Source organism: Cylas formicarius, unplaced genomic scaffold, assembly GCF_029955315.1.
Source record: "Cylas formicarius isolate icCylForm1 unplaced genomic scaffold, icCylForm1.1 PGA_scaffold_12__32_contigs__length_19106922, whole genome shotgun sequence".
NCBI lineage: Eukaryota > Metazoa > Arthropoda > Insecta > Coleoptera > Brentidae > Cylas > Cylas formicarius.
The window spans coordinates 18,360,620-18,377,248 of record NW_026844225.1 but is presented as its reverse complement, the minus strand read 5'-3'; the positions used below and the strand labels follow the sequence as shown (position 1 = coordinate 18,377,248).

Genomic DNA, 16,629 nt, shown 5'->3' with positions numbered 1-16,629 from the left:
CTAAAATCCATGTGTTGAATACACTTCCATAAGGTAGTTCTGCCACATTTAACACCGGTTTCTTCTTTTTCAAGCCTCCTAATTAAGATATCTAATGTAGGCACGCTTTGTTCCTCCTATAGCTGCTAAATTTTAAGCCGTATTATCTTGATCACTTTCATCTACACTCGAGAAAATGTCAGCGTGAAATGGGATTATTCACAATTTTCCATACAGTTGATGTTGGAATTTTCGTCAATGTGGCCGTTTCTTCAAAAGACGCTTGCTTGCTGGCACCACGTTTAATGAGAGTCAAATAAACATTGTTTATAACTTCCTTAGTCTCAATATAATAGTGTTTTCTACATTTGGGCGGGAGCATCTCCTGTGATACACTAGACTCGCATATTTTGAATAATTCGCACACGATTCAACACACGCTGTGTTACACACGAAATAAGAATGATTACTAATAAACTTAACCTAAGTAGTATACCAAACCAAAGAATATTAAACACAGGTATGTATAAAATTATTTTCTATTACGGACCACAATTTTACCTGAATTTAAATTCCGAAACTTTGTTGCATTGTATGTTAATGGCCACCCTCGGATAATCCCATTCAAAACAAATTGGTCACTTTCTTATATCTATGAACAGACCATACCCAAATGGTCATATCTAGGTCGGCACGCTTTTTCGGTGGCGTTTTTGGAGTTCACAACGTTACGAGGGGTCATTCGGTCTCAGCAATAATTATATATAATCCCCGTGCACTCGGTAGTGTTGGAACGTAAATTTCTAGCCGACCGTGAAATTAAAGTTGAATTAATTATTACAATGAGTAAAGTAATTTTTTTAAACAGAGGTTACTGCATTTGTTTACGTGGCGTCCGGTATAATAAAAAAAAAAAAACGATTTTCAAGACGTTACAATGAAATTCAAATTACGTAGCGATGTTTAGCCTTGGGCGGCTCTTAAAAGGACTAAGGGCGCAACACCTTCAAGTTTGCATCTTGGCTCCCTTTAAATTCTTTAATCAATTTCTGTTTACATTTCATTAGGTTCTCCTTAATAAAACAAACAAACGCAACTTTAAATCTGGTTCCCAATCAACCTTCCCTAGATATACCTAAACTACGTAGTCAAACGTAATAATAATCGGGAGACTTTTTCATAAACTGCGTGCATTGTTCTCGGTATTATATATTTGTAGTATACAAATTGGATATTACGTTTAGATTTGCCGTGTACGTGCCATAAATCATGTTGAACTGTCTCCTAAGTTGACAGTGATGGACCGTACCCCGACGCTGCACCATTTAAAATTTCGTATTCAGCGTTTGTTCTACGCTCTGCGCCCATTCTGTGTGTTTTGGGGTGCTTTAAAAGCCCATACAATTTTTCATCTCAAACAATTAGATTAAAAGTAACTCTCTCCCGCGTATCCGACATCGTGCCATTTTTCGTATCATACCGCGGCTAATGTTTTATTTATAAACACATTGAAACAATAGTTAATAAATCGTACCGAAACTTACGGGTTATAATGCGAGTTTCAAAAAATTTCAACAATTTAAAATCCGTGAGTCTTTTATACAGAGCGTCTTCTTTTTAATATGGAAAAAGAAATCAAATAACAACCTGAGGGAAAGCTGATAAAAATCAACATCTAAACTAGTTAGTTAACACAAACTGTCGACTATCCCATTGCGAGTAAAAGTTAATAGAATTAATTTACTAAAATTTTCATTGTGGAAGTTCTGCTGTAAAAGCCTCGTACAAAACTGCACTCTTTGGGTACCGTCTTGAGGCATTAAGTCCTGAACTCGCTATATGTGATACGGATGAAGTTGATTTTCACGTAAAATACTCCACAGTAATTAATACACATCGAGAAATGTGTGCCTCATTGGTAAATCTAAAAAACGCAAAACCCTGTTTATGAAACTTCTTTTGTTACGGATTTATACGATTTACAGGGTTCTCGAGGTTCCAGCTTCTTTTTCGTATTAAAAAGAGTTTTGATTTTGATTTTATTTTATTTCTTTATTGCTCCCTTCTTTCTGAATGTTCCAGAAAATGTTATTTGAGAAATTTGCTTCATTTATTAACTCCTGCCTCGTGTTGAAAGAAAAGCCCAACTTAATATTTACATATTGATTTGATATGATACTTTAATTTCCTGTTTTTTGTTTCTCTTTTCTTGTTTCTTATTAAATGTTCATGTAATTCTTTTTCTAATTATATGTACTATGTAAATTGTAAAGTTATAAATAAATATCGGGACAGTAATAACAACTTGCACTGCAAAAAAGGAGCCGAAATATGTTAACTGATCACGGTTCAGCCACTAAAATGAATTAAAAATTAAGCATCATATTTACAAACCTCAACAATTAATCAAAAACGAAAATACATGCACAAATACAATATTCCGGGCATATTAGTATCAAAAATTTTTTTATTTTATTTACCTAATTTTTTTTGATGCATTGTTTTAGATGTTGTTTGTTTTATTCGGAAAAAAAATTGCAGGAGACAAAAGTGTCTAAATTAACCATAAAATTGTTAAAAGGAATGCCACACCTATACCTCAGAGGGTTCGTCCAAGCTCTTCTACAAAGAGATATCAAATGCTTTACGTTTGATTTTTTTATTTGAAAAGTGTAAGTTTTATAAAAAAAAATGTTAAGCGACAAAAAGTTTCTAGAAAAACAGAAATTTAATTTTTTCAATGTCAATGCGTAAGTTAGTAAAACTAATACTAATAGTAATGGTAATATTTTATTGTTCTATCTAATACTTGGCTTTGCGTTTTTCGCATTTGTTTTGAAACACTTTGTATATGTATATACTTTACTTAGAATAGAAGATGAGATATGAAAGCAACAAATGTCACGGTCACAACCGTTTTATTTAAACAAGAAATCCTTAATTTTGCTAGAAAAAAAGACGACCCGATGCGATTGATAAAAAAATCGACGACCTAATATTAACCACCATTACTACTAAGAAGCAGTAGCCGTGTAGCGAGATACTAGCTAGATAAAGTCCATTAGTACTAATTGGTGTCAGACGATATTTTCTCCGGAATCACTTCGCGTGATCGTTCTCGCTTCTGCGATGGACGGTCATACATTTTTAACAGGTGAACCTCATCGTCATCGCGTGTGTCGATCCGCGTTGATTTATGATCTCTATATATTCAAGCGTCTAGTAATAGTTAAATCTTTTTTCAGACGTAATAACTCTTTACGGAAAGTGTTTACCGTGGAAAATATTCGATAAATTTCCGGGCTGTCAATTTCCCTTACACTTATTTTTATATTATAAGTTTACTACTTATAATACTACTGTACCACTAAAACCGTTTAAATAGCAACATATCATTTCGGCTCGGAATAAACAACCGGCCGGTGTTGCATGGCTATTTAAAAATACGACCGAATAATGTCCATTTTCATCGGGCAACCGATTCGATTATATTTTATAGCCGCTCCATTATTTAATTAATTAAAAAAAGAGGCTTACAAGGGCCACAGAGGCGGCGCGGGTCGATGGAACATGAGATTTCAATTAAAGGACGTTTAAATAATGTTTGCTGCTCCACATTAATAACGGGTGCTGATTATTGTTGTCAAAGGTGGTATGGTTAGCGCACGCAAGCTCCCAGAAGCTACATTAATAGCGTTTGTGTCTTTTCTCGCTTTTCTCTATACCAAGCGAGAAAAGATTCGATGTCACTGTAATAATTAACGTCGACGTCGACTTCGCAACCATTTCAAATTCCGACCCGACATACATACACCCGCAAACCACTCAAAGAAAACCTGTTAAACTGCTTATCATGAAAAAAAAAAAGCGAAATGCACTGGGGATTGCAAAAGAAGTGAAAAAAAAATATAAATTTGAAAGCTACTACTAATTGGCGATGAATTTACAATACATTTACAGTTGACGTTATTGAGGAGAGTGAAAATTTGAATGGTAAAGTAAGTTCCTTTTCAATTATATCACCGACCATCGCACAGTGGCACAGAAAGCTCAGAAATGACGCAAAACATGGCATAAACTGTTATCAGTTTATATCATTAAGATGGTGGATGTTCAGAGAGGCCCCATCCCCTTACGCGGTGAACGAGGATTATTCAGAGTAATGTTTTGTCTTTCCTATATTTTTATGCAAAGAGGGTATTTATTTGGCTTTGACCACGATCAGCTTTTTATTTTAATCAAATATACCCTGCGTATTAGTGATTCTCACTAAAATCCAAAGCTTTAGATTTTATAGGTTGACAAAGTTGGAAACTTACAACCTTTCCACTGTCTAAACAAAAAAAATTAGATTTATACGACTTGAAGGACAATTTTCAGGTTGTTTTATTTAAGAAAAATTGATAGTGTTCAAAGCCATACATAAAAATGTGATTAATTAGAAATATAAATAGGACTAGGCAACCTTGGTTCAATATTTCTGATGATAGAGTGCCGCTTATTTCAGACACCCTGTACATAATTCATGGAAATATTTTCAACGGCTAATTTCAAATAATAATTTACACACTCATACAGCGTGCAGCGTATTTGAGAACTTATCTACTAGTCAACTATAATTATAATAAAAGTAAAAAAATAAAATTAAAAATATTATTTTACATAGAATCTTCATATTCATTATCGTCATTGTATCTTCTGAACATCCTGGATGTTATTCTGGCAGATCTGACTCGCTCTCGTTACTGTTTGGTTCAGAACTTTTAGACTAAAATTTTTATTACTTGCTGACTGTTATCCTTATTTGTCTTTTCTTCTCGAATTTTCAAGGAAAGTTATTATATTTGACAATATAACAAAGCTATTAAATATATTTTGCAAAGTATTTTTGGGAGATGAATTTCTTCAAAAATCTCTACGATATAATTCAAACGTTTATTCTGAAACCCTTGTGCCTCTGCGCTCAGGGCTCCTAAAAACAATATTTTTAAGTAATGAAGTTGCGACAGCATAGAAAAAAATACAAGAAATGATGATCACGATATTATATCTATGAACAGACTTTACTTGTTCCGTACCCCTATATACCGCTATTATACTTCCATATGTCCCTTCTGTATCACCATATATTTATTTAATTATACAAGCAAAATTACTCATCGGATCAATTAATCAATCAAGAGAAGATAGAACAACATGAATTAGAAGCATTAAAAATTATTACGGTAGACGGACGAAAACAAAAAACGCTAAAGGCAAATAACAAAGCCGATGAATACCCCAAGAGCAGTCTTCGTGAAATATATATTTTTTTATAGGCTCGTAAATTAGCACTAAGGAAGTCAATACTACTATCGTCTTTGACAATATTATTAGTTTTTCTACTCCGGTCCGTAAAATACTTAACTACACAACGATCTAGCGTGCGGGACGCGTAACTTCAACACGTCAGTTTCGTTACCCACGAATCCGAGCCGCTTCGGACGTTTCCGGGATTTTACCGCACGGGTTGGGGAGTAATCGGATATTTTCGGAGATATTTTGATGTCGGGAATTTGTGACAAAATTGGACATCTCGGTGTCAGACATTACCTTCACATTTAACATTTAACAACATTTAATTTATAAAAATTTCAAAAATTCCGACGAAACGACCACCAAGCCGATTGAACAATTTGCGAAACAATTGAAGAGCATAGCTTTACCGCGTGGCATCTCGGGAATCGGGCTCATTACATTGTGATTAGAAGATCGGGAGGTCGCTCATCAGCAATTCGGCTTGTGTAGGGACCGTTACCGACATATGCCCCGCCGACAACTTTACGGCGAGCACCACTTCGGGACACATGTTACACTTTCGGGACGCTGCTTTATGTCCGTTACATGACAACACGCCTTTCACGAATCGTTCACCCCCTTTGCATGCTTTGCGGGACCGCCGCTATTGTGAATCGGTTCGCGCGTCTCTCCACCCCCTCGGGCGACACCTTTTAGCCCGCAAAACCCAAAAACTATCCCGCAAACCGTAATGTAATTAATCCGCTTAAAACGATTCGAACGCGAACCAGAAGAAAGAGCCGGTTTTTACATTAGCCGAGACTTTGTAATTTTTGTGACAATTTAAATACAATTTGACGCTTGGGTTAACCAAAAAGGTAAAACTCGCTTTATGGATGAATAACGGCCGGTGAATTATTTTAACCACATTACAATAACAAAGTGCGGGAAATTACGCGATCGCGCCAAATAAAAACGAAATTGCTATTTTTCACTATACGAAGAAAATTCTCCTCATAGATCCTGACGATTCTTACTTTTGATGATGCTGCTCGAAATAATTCTGTTGATGTACTCTCTTATGCTGTTCGGCGTCTTCTTGAATGGCTCGTATTATTAATTGTAGCACGTGGTACTGCTTTTTACTTTTTACGAAACTTCCGGATTCCTCCTGCGTCGGTTTTTGTTAAATCGAACTTGCTGACGTTTCGCCAATCATCCTCTTGGCTTCTTCGGAGCTTGACTGAAATTGGAGAAGCCAACAGGATGATTGACGAAACGTCAGCAAGTTCGACTCGGCAGAAACCGACGCAGGAGGAATCCAGAAGTTTCGTAAAAAAATTGCATGTGGTACTGGTTTGCAGATAACATGACCCAGGCAAGCAAGCTTCCTTGTTTTTACAGTGTCCACTATCTCTGTTTCTTTTTGAAAGCCTTTTTAAGTTATCTTTGTTGTCTACGACTAAATTCCGTATAGACGGTTTTACCACGTCCGAGCCACTTCGGACATTTCCGGGATTCTACCGCACGGAATTGGGAGCGATCGGCTGTTTTCGGAGATATTTCCCACGCTATGAATTTTGACGTTTGTCAATTCTGACGGTCATGTCAGTGAATGTATTCGTGTTTTGCGAAAATTTACGCAAAAACTAAGGGCCGTAGAAAAAGTATAGTATGCAACACGTTCGGTAATTTTTTTATCTCACTCGTTTATTAAATTTAAAAAATATACTATTTTATTAATTAATTCCCTAGTTGTTTTTCATATTTGAAACTTCACAGGCATAATTAGGTAAATTTCGTAAATTAAAACGGTATATTGGCAGAAAAAAAGGTTGTTCTATACCTTACAACCACCTAAATTTTCCCGATGTAGTAGATTGTAGTTTTTGAAGTAATGTACATCATTCATGACCATTATTAAATAACATGTACAATAAATTTTGTCTTGCGCAGTTTTTGTAGTAAACATAGAATATACAGGATGGGTCAAAAAGTAGATGTCGATACCAAGTTCCTTTTTTAAATTGAACATAATTTTACACATAATGTATACAGTATAAACAGAAATTTAATTTTGAAATCAACTCACATTGTCATTATGTAAATGAAACTCAGAGATTTTAAATTTAAATTTTTATTGGATATAGGCACAGAACGAGCACTCAAGAAAAAGGTTGTTTAACGCGAAATATCCAGAAACACCTATTAAAAGATCCACAAAGAGAGAGAAAAAATTTATAGACACAATGATAATAAAAGCTTAACGGAGATGGTCCCTACTGCAGACTACAGTTTTGTAAAACTATGACGGAAATGTGCAACTTAAATCCATTTTTTGATCGTCGGAGACTGTTTGGACCCACGCTGTATATTTTCTATTTATGAAAATGCATTTTTATTTTAATTAAAAATTACAAAACAGTTTTTGATAAAAATTAGGTAGTTTGAGGATAAATTCACAACTTTAAAAGAATTCCAAGTATTAGAAAGTGAAAAATATTGAGTTGTTCTTAACTAAGGAAAGAAGTTAACAAACTGCATAACAGACCCAAAATTTTCACGCAAAATCATTGACCGGCCGATTCGTATTTTCTGCTCACCCTGTATAATAGAAGCGCGCGCTTTAAAATAAAAAAAAAACGAATTAACTTTTTTTATTGGGTGGTAAATGACCGGAACGCAAAGGGATTTGTAATAAGGGTGTTTCCCGCTCCCCCCAGGTTGGGCCGACTTTTTCTTCTCCCGCGATCCCATTGTGAAACGCGCCGTTTCGCGCCTTAAAATATAATACTTTCCGAAGGGAAAAATAGGGCCTTTTCAGCGTCGCCTACCCTCGGAACGAGCATGTAAAGTAGGCTTTATTATAAGAAAATTCCCATTTAGGGCCAAATGACGGAAAATTTAAAGCGTGACACCGCCTGTTACACGCCAAATATTTCGATTGACAAATTCCCTCACTCTATATACATATATATATCACGCTTCGGAATTAAGAAAAGTCTAGCCGCCACCGTCGCTGAAGAATATATCAGGGGGCGACTTTTATATTAACTGACACATAAATTACACTTATCGCCTACAGTGCCGAGTTATTTTTAAAACTCCTGCCCCCAAAGCTCGCTAAATGGGCTACTCGATTTGTTAGCTAATGTCCCATCGCAAAAAATATGTAATCATCGAAACAGTTTGGGTTATTAGATTTCAATACCGCCACCGGCACAGGTTCACTGATGTCTAAGGCAATGGAACGAAAACAAATATAATTAAGTTTTCGAATAGTTTAAGTTTTTCAAACTCCTCTTCTCATGACGCTCTCCCTTCTGGCCCTAAATGGCTATGGTCGAGAGATCGCAGCTCTGAAAGTTTGGATCCTTGTCTGCATGTCACCCGGAGTGCGAGTAATCTCAAAACTACAAAAACTCTCCCCACGTAAAAGTTTATAACGAAACTTTTAAACGAGATATATGTTCAACAAAAAAAATTAGAAGTTTTGAGGCTATTATAGAGTAAGAGATCATGACTTGGTGTGGGGCTTTGTTAATATTGTTCTGTGCTATATACTGAATATATATGAATCTATTTTTTGTTCATTGTCCTGTTAAGTTATGTAATGTTATTTATGTGGCTGCATTCACACAAAAGAACTGGGACGATGTAGCAGCGAAATATTCTGCTCCTCAGCTCCTGAATTATTGATCTGATCTCGAGTTTCGAGTCGGATTGTTGATTCGATGATCTCTTCTGTTGTTGTTGTGTGATGCCTCTTTGTACGTATTCCGCATCAAGTACTACTACGAGACGAAAATTACTACGAAAAGAAATGAGAGAAAAGGTAGTAGTAACAGTAAATGGTGTACTTTGAATAACTTTAAGTCATGGGCAGTTTACGCTATCTAAAACTTGAGAGAAAAACCCACCTAGCCTAGACAGCCGCCAGGGGACGTTCCCGGTCGTTTTAAAACAATCGACGCGGGTAACCCGACTCGAATTTCTCCCCAGCACGCGAGGGTACGTGATAAAGTGCAAAAATAATGTTTGGACCACTTCGAGTGGCCCTTGAGAAACCAAAAAAGAGAAAACCTAACCAACCGACGATGAAAGTGAATATGGTCGTTCGACCGGATATAATGGGCTCTCCCGGAACATTTTCTACGCGGCGTTACCACGTTTCCGAATCGTGAAATATTTTCATGGAATTGACGCGTTAAATATCAACGAGGAATTACGCATTTTTGAACCGATGTGTTTCGGCTGGTTCGGGTTTACAACGCGCCGAAAAAAACTTTGTAAATTAGGACTTGACTTGTCGCTTAATAATTTCGTTTTCGGTCAGTACGGCAACGTGGCCCCGGAAAAGCTTTCTCCGTAGCTGACGATCGGGAAATAATAAATAGGAAAAGCGACTGAGAAGGGCGCAACAGGACCGATGATCGTCAAGCCTCTGCCAAAAGAATTCCGACTCTAGTCTATGCATATCAATGGAGTGGAATGTGGAAACCAGATACGTACCGACCCCCGCCAGATTGTTTTTTTTGCCTCATCTTGAAACGATTGGAAATAAAAATTGTGATGCCAAATTGCCAAATAAGAAAAAAAAAATAGAAGTATTCTTGAGAATCTTCTATTAACAAACAGGGAAATTTTTTGCTTGTATATATGGGAGTTGGTATACGACGATTCCACCATTCTCCTTCGTTTAAACTTCTTGCTAACGTCTACCTGTCATCATCTTGTCAGGGTTTCGGTGGTTTTCTTCCTCTTCTCTTTCTTTCTGGAGGAACCTAATTACATAATTTTTTTAGCCATCTATTCTGTTCCAAGTGGACATTCTACTTTCGATGGTATCCAGAATGAAGGCAGTTATACCCTTTCGCTCTTTTATTTCGTCGTTTCTAACGTGCATCGCCTTTGAAATTCCATTACCTATTCCGTAAAAGTAGTAGTGGATTTGTAGAGCCGACAATGGTTCGTTACTTTTTTTTGGCTTAAGATTAATATTTAATCCAGAAACGCTATAATAATGGAGTACCTTAACCAATTTTACACCAAACAACTTGTGGGTGTGGCCACTAATAGGCTTTTAGTTATATACGAAGTCGTAATCTTCTTGTTTATATTTTACTTGAGTTGATAGCAAATACTAGAACAGGTACAGGTTGGATCATAAAATAAGGCTCTCCGTTGTAATCCAATTAACAAGGATAGTTTGCTTTGGTCATTTGACTATCAATATCATACAATAACACATTGTGGCAATTGGCACAAAATTATCGGCATCCATTGAACATTCTGTCGCTAAAACCCAAATCCTTTCTTTCATTTCTATTCCCACATTCCAAAAATACGGGTTATTGGTTTCCAGATTTTTTTCGGGTATCTATTCTGTTCCGTTCTCTGGAAATGCCAATACCAAGTGGACAATTTACTTTCGACGGTATCCAAAATTGGAGGCAGTTATACCCATTTGCTCTTTTATTTCGTCATTTCTAACGGGCATCACTTTTGAAATTCTATTACGTAATAGTAGTAGTCGATTTCTAGAGCCTGGTTTCTTGTTTTTTTTTTTGTTTAATATTAATATTTAATTCAAAAACGCTGTACTAATGAAAGACCTTAACCAACTTTCACAACAACCATATTTCGAACACATAACAACTTGTGGAGATGGTCACTAATAGGTTTTCTGTTAAATACGAAATCATAACCTTCTTCGATGTATTTTATTTCAGTTGATAGCAAATACTAGAAGAGGTGGAGGTTGACATCCAATTAACATGGATAGTTTGCTTTGTCCAGTTGACTATCAACATCATACAATAATATATTACAAGTCATTGAAATTTGGCAACATTCTGTGGCAAAAATCCAAATCCTTTCTTTCATTTCTATTTCCACATTGCAAAAATACAGGTTTTTCATTTCCAGATTTTTTTTCAATGAACACTAATTGCAAGTTGATAGGGCATTTTTAGTTTTCCAAATATGATGGCCGATTTCTTATTTATTAAGATACGGTTCTGTACAAAGTCGACAAATAAAAAGGTATCGAGGCCGGATCGAGTAATACACGTATCGGACAATCGCAGAGGCACCTACTTTATTAAATCTGCCTGGAACTCCTTTTGTGTGATATCTAATCGCGCATCGAGCCCCGTGCCCTATACGGCCCGCTTCCCCCGGGATTGGCAGCAATTTCCGCATACACGTCACCCGATGGGAAATTGCGCAGCGCAAACAATCGACACTTCGATCGGCAAATTTTTCCCTTATCGACGCTTAAGAAATTATCATTACTCCCCGAAATTAGAACTTCGTCGACGCCATCGAACCGTGTATGCCGGCGTAGACAAAATGCCAGTGATAGACGGACGTTTGTCGTTATGGCGACAGCAAAAACCAACTTAAACGGCCCATTTCCAGTGCCTTTATTACGTTTTCCTTTTAGGGCGCGAAATTTTTGTGCCGTCGCGCTGCGCGGATTGAACGCGAAATAGAGACGGGACGGTTTGGAAATCAAAGGAGAAGAAAGAAATACGTCGGTCTCCGCAAAGTCTCATTGTGAACTAAAATTTATTTATCGCATGCTTTGAATAAACGAGACGGCCGGTATAAAAATTACATTGTGCCCGTGACCAGCCGCATATATACTGAACGTTGTCCGTCAATACAATCAACAAGTTAAAAGTTTTTAAGCCGATCCGTTTAAAGTAAACGGCGAACCGCTATACAGGACGGCCTATCCGAAATCCTTAGATTCTTCTCCTTGAAATCAGCTTCTCCTCGGGAACTTGCTGATCCGCATGGCTATTCAAACTTTCCAAAGCCAAAGCATTCCTGTCTGCAATTTTTTAATAAAAACTCGATATCCATATTTCTTCTCCAGTGCCTTACTCAAATTAATATCTTCCAAATCATACAGGAGACCGGAACCAGTCCAAATCTTGGTTTTACGGGTAAGTCTTGAGCTGGTAAGATTTCCTATCTGTGTTGGTTGCTCCCGTGTGCCAAAATATTAAATATTTGTCGAACTTCAACTGCATTTCCGTTTTTGACTAGTGGTGTCCTTCTACTGCGTTGTTCGCCGGTAATCCATAGAAATGGACTAGCGTTGAAGCCAAGTAATTTATACAAAAAGAAGAATCTACAAGATTATTTACAACTTTGCAAAGAAAAGCAACATCGCAACAGTTTCATCGAGTTTCAAGCTAACATCAATAGAATCATTTTTCCTGTCAACAGAATATATTGACATTTATCACCAAGATAGCTCCAAGACATTCAAATGTAAACGAATCTCTTTTTTTACTTTTTGTATGTGTGTTTCTTGACTAATAAATTAATTTAATGGGACCTTAACCAACCTGGGCACTGGCATGATATTATCGATGCTGATTTTGAGGAGGCCCGTGAAGAGATTGAGATAATAATAATCTTAGTTTTAAGGATAAATAGCGAGTTGTTAACTTTATTCTAGTAATCTTGTAGTTGCTCTGTTGGTTCTTCAAATTGATTGTCTATATTTCCATTTCTATATTCAAGCGAATGTTTATACTTTGCATGTTATATCCGGAACTGACCCAGAATAGTCCGAGAAAGGTGTTTAGAACTGCTATCTATAGTGCACACAGTTCTGCGTGTCATTTTAAAAATATATTCCCAAAAATGTTCACGACACAGTCTGGAGGAAAGTTTAATCATTACCGACTACGCTTAAACAGTTTCAGTCAAGCTCTGAAGAAGCCAACAGGATGATTGGCGAAACGTCAGCAATTTCGACTCAGCAAAAACCGACGCAGCAGGAATCCAAAAGTTTTATAAAAAGTATAACTAAAATCGATAGTTGCCGATCAAAAAGAGAATAGAGTATACTTGGGATCTCTGTTTTGAAGCATGTTTAAAAAGGAAGAAGATATAGAAGTGTTGAACTGTTGGAAAAAGTTTAATTGGTCTAAAGTATGTCTGAAAACTAGGGATAACTATAACGACGTTGTGGACCATAAGTTAATAGCAGCAAACCATGATGATGGTTTAATTAATATCAAGTCTTACAAAAAAATAAAGTGAACTTATACCAACAACGAGAGATACCGCCTGAAATTTCAAATTTCAAAAAACCAACGTTTTTAACGAATTCGCGACAAAACGAGACATCTATTGAGAACTTTTTTCCATGCTCGTGTCCAAGCAAACTGCCGTAAATCGAAATCGTCTATCGAAAAACAAAACGAAAAAAAAAGAAAAGAACAACCGACTGCACACACTGGGAGAGTCTTAATCACGTTGCGCTAAAATGGTCATGTCTGGTCAGAACCATTGGCCGGGCTTCTATGAACTAACCCCTGATTGTCGGCACTACTCGAAAACTTTTTCCGCAATAACCAGCTGCAACTACGTATTTCGTGTAAAAAGCAGTTTATTCCATGTTGGAAAAGTTAAGTTGTTTTGCTGCCGTTGCTCACTGCCACTGTTATTGTTCGCCGTACGGATAAAATATACAGGTGGTTGCATCCTCGACAGTGTCGTAAAGACAAAAATAAACGCGCCTTTTTTTTTTTTTTCAAAAAAAAAAATCAACAATTTATTTTTGCATAATCGTATACGCCATAAAAACACCGCGTGCTGAGACGAGTTATTGGTAGTTTATTAAATAAAATGTCGGAAAATTACACGGGAATGAGGTAGGGATTGGTCCGAACTGGCTTTCTTCATTATCTATCGGAGCTACTTTAAACGGGGAACAAGCTTCAGCTGGACGATTATGTATGATTATATATTATTTAAAAATTGTACGTATAGGCCTCTGTAACCGAACATACTTCGCATTATAAGCAGATTCATTAAAAAAATTGTATGACACCAAACTGTTACCTTATTTTCTGCTAGACTAGAGTACTATATAAATAAAGTTAGTACCTTCACATATTATTCCAATCTAAATTAGACGTTTTTGATAAACAATCATTAATAATTAAAATTTTGGTTGCAGATACCGGGACGACACGCTATGCTGGACTGACAGGTAAGTTTTCGATTTAAAAAAAAAATGACGGCTGAAAATACGCCAACAGTTAAAGATTTATCTGCAAACGTAAGAAATGGGTCTACTGGTGATAGTGTAAGTTCTTCTCGAGGCCAAGTTTTAAATCAATTCGAGACACTGGTCGATCGAGTTTTTATTTTGTCACACACAAGACGGAGCGGGATCGCTCGACGTCCGATGCTTTTTCGGATTGCGGCGGCTAATTCTTATTTTTCGGACCGCGCATTCCGCGTGTTTTTCAAAATCGCTGCTCGCGACGAAATTTATACCGCCACCCAAACTTCCCGTTACGAAAATTTCCGCATTTATTTTCCACTTGGAAATTTCATGGAAACGTAACGCGCGCAACTCGAGTTGAGAGGCTCGCAGATGGTCGACTGACAAAAGAGGAGTTTTTGTTGAGAAAAAACCGACTATTGTTTCGGAGTTATATATACAGTTCCATTTTAGGAAGCGACATAAATTAACCAGATTCGACACGAACTTCGCCGGAGTGATACAAAAATACTGCCCAAAGAAATCAAAAATGTATTTTATCCGTTCGAGTGCCAATTTTGAAATTACCGATGCTGATTGGAAGAAGTTAGGATTTAGCAGACCATCGAAATCAAACATGAAGGATTTTGTCGAATTTAAATTGAAGATTAAAAAGAACAATAAATACAACCATGAAATAGTGACTGGTAGTCTGAAAACAAATACACATGACTAGTGTACAAGAAATAATTTGTAATATAAACTTATACAACATGACAAAGTCATGTAAAAAAACGATTTCACGTGTGTCTTGTGCTTTTGCTTATTATTTGTAAGAAAGTCGACTTTTCGAAAGTGAAATGGTGATAGCAAAATGCCGCAGTACTGTGAAGTTCGCAAAAAACTCCTACTTCAACTACGAACACTTCCGCTGAGGTCTCTCCTACTTTAGATTTCGCCTTTGAAAGAGGATCACTTGTTCAGCGAGGTTACAATTGCATTACACAACCACTACTAAAATCCACAGTGATCGATGTAGCTATCGTCTCCATATTACGTAAGGAAGACGACATAGAGAGAAGGAACTTCGGCAAAAATAAGCTCTTAATATAGCACTTGACAGAACATATTGAAGATTTCCAACTTCACAAACTAACCAACAATGATCCTTAGTCCATAGCTTTGTTGGGAGTTTCTCATAGACAATTGAAAATAATTTATTTTTCATAACGTTTTTAACGTATCAACATCCGTGGAAACTTTTTAACAAAAAAATTTTATCACCTACGTATTCCGACACACAATATTATGCTTTTCTTTCAAGTAGGTATCTCCTTAGTTTTGTTTTTAAACAGTTTCACCATTTTTATTCGTTTCACTTCATTTGAAAGATCATACAAGGTGATGCCCGAGTATAAAGGAGACAAAAAGAACTGTGGTGCGGTGCCCGGGTGGTGGCAATAAAAAATGACGTACGTCAATGGTTTATTTCTGTTTTAGAGCCGATGCGCGGCAACTAATGAGGGTGGCAAAATAAAACAAGGCGGTTATAAATTATCCGAAGAGTCGATTAGCTAGCGCTCCGAAAGGAGAGTCTATCAACGTTAAATCCAAACCTGTTATGAAATTACTGAACATGATTGCCGGTCGCGGCTACGATGAGAGTTTTGTCGGGTAATTTGGCTGAAAATAGAAGGGGCCATCCGGGATTCGATTGAGGCAATCGATGCCAACGTCGGCTCCCTTCCTTTTTTTTCTCTATCGCTAGTTTTCCATATTAAAAAAATATATATCGCAAAATGCCGGAATCCGAAGTTAGTCCGGTCGTCGGTTGAGTTTTATCTCGCCCGTTGAAACAAAAAGCTGAAAAATGTCGAACGCGGCCGCCGAGCATACGCGGACTTAGTATTAGGATCTCGAATCATTAAAACCACGTATGTCGAGAATGTGGAAACGCAAGTCGGCCTGTGGCGGACACCCGTCACATTCTGCCCGCCCGTTGACCATCGATAAATATTGCTCTCGTCTATCTCTGGTTGACAATACCGCGAAAATACGGACAATGATCGTCGTACTCTCTCTTCTTTCTCGCGATTTTCGGGGTATACGCTTTCGGTTTTCGATATACGGCGTGATCAAATACGAGCCGGCACTATTGCTAACTTCTTACCGCTATATAAAAATTTCATACCTAGTGCACAGAAAACACCCTTAAAAAAACTGTAGTAGTTGAATTCACAGGCCAATTCATAAGTGTCAAAATGGACCAAAATGATATAACTAAAAAATCGCATACAAAATTTTTAGGTACAGAAATTGACTATCAATTAAGGTGGTCCAATCAAATAGGCTAT

At 36.9% G+C, this 16,629-nt stretch overlaps 1 protein-coding gene across 1 annotated transcript in view; it reads left to right on the top strand.

The window, feature by feature from the left end:
* Positions 1–16,629, top strand: part of LOC132708587 (protein trachealess) — a 110,027-nt gene that overhangs the window by 9,495 nt on the left and 83,903 nt on the right. Inside the window, exon 2 of the mRNA XM_060680983.1 lies at positions 14,246–14,278. Coding sequence (XP_060536966.1) covers positions 14,246–14,278 — 33 coding nt within the window. The remainder of the gene's footprint in view (positions 1–14,245; positions 14,279–16,629) is intronic.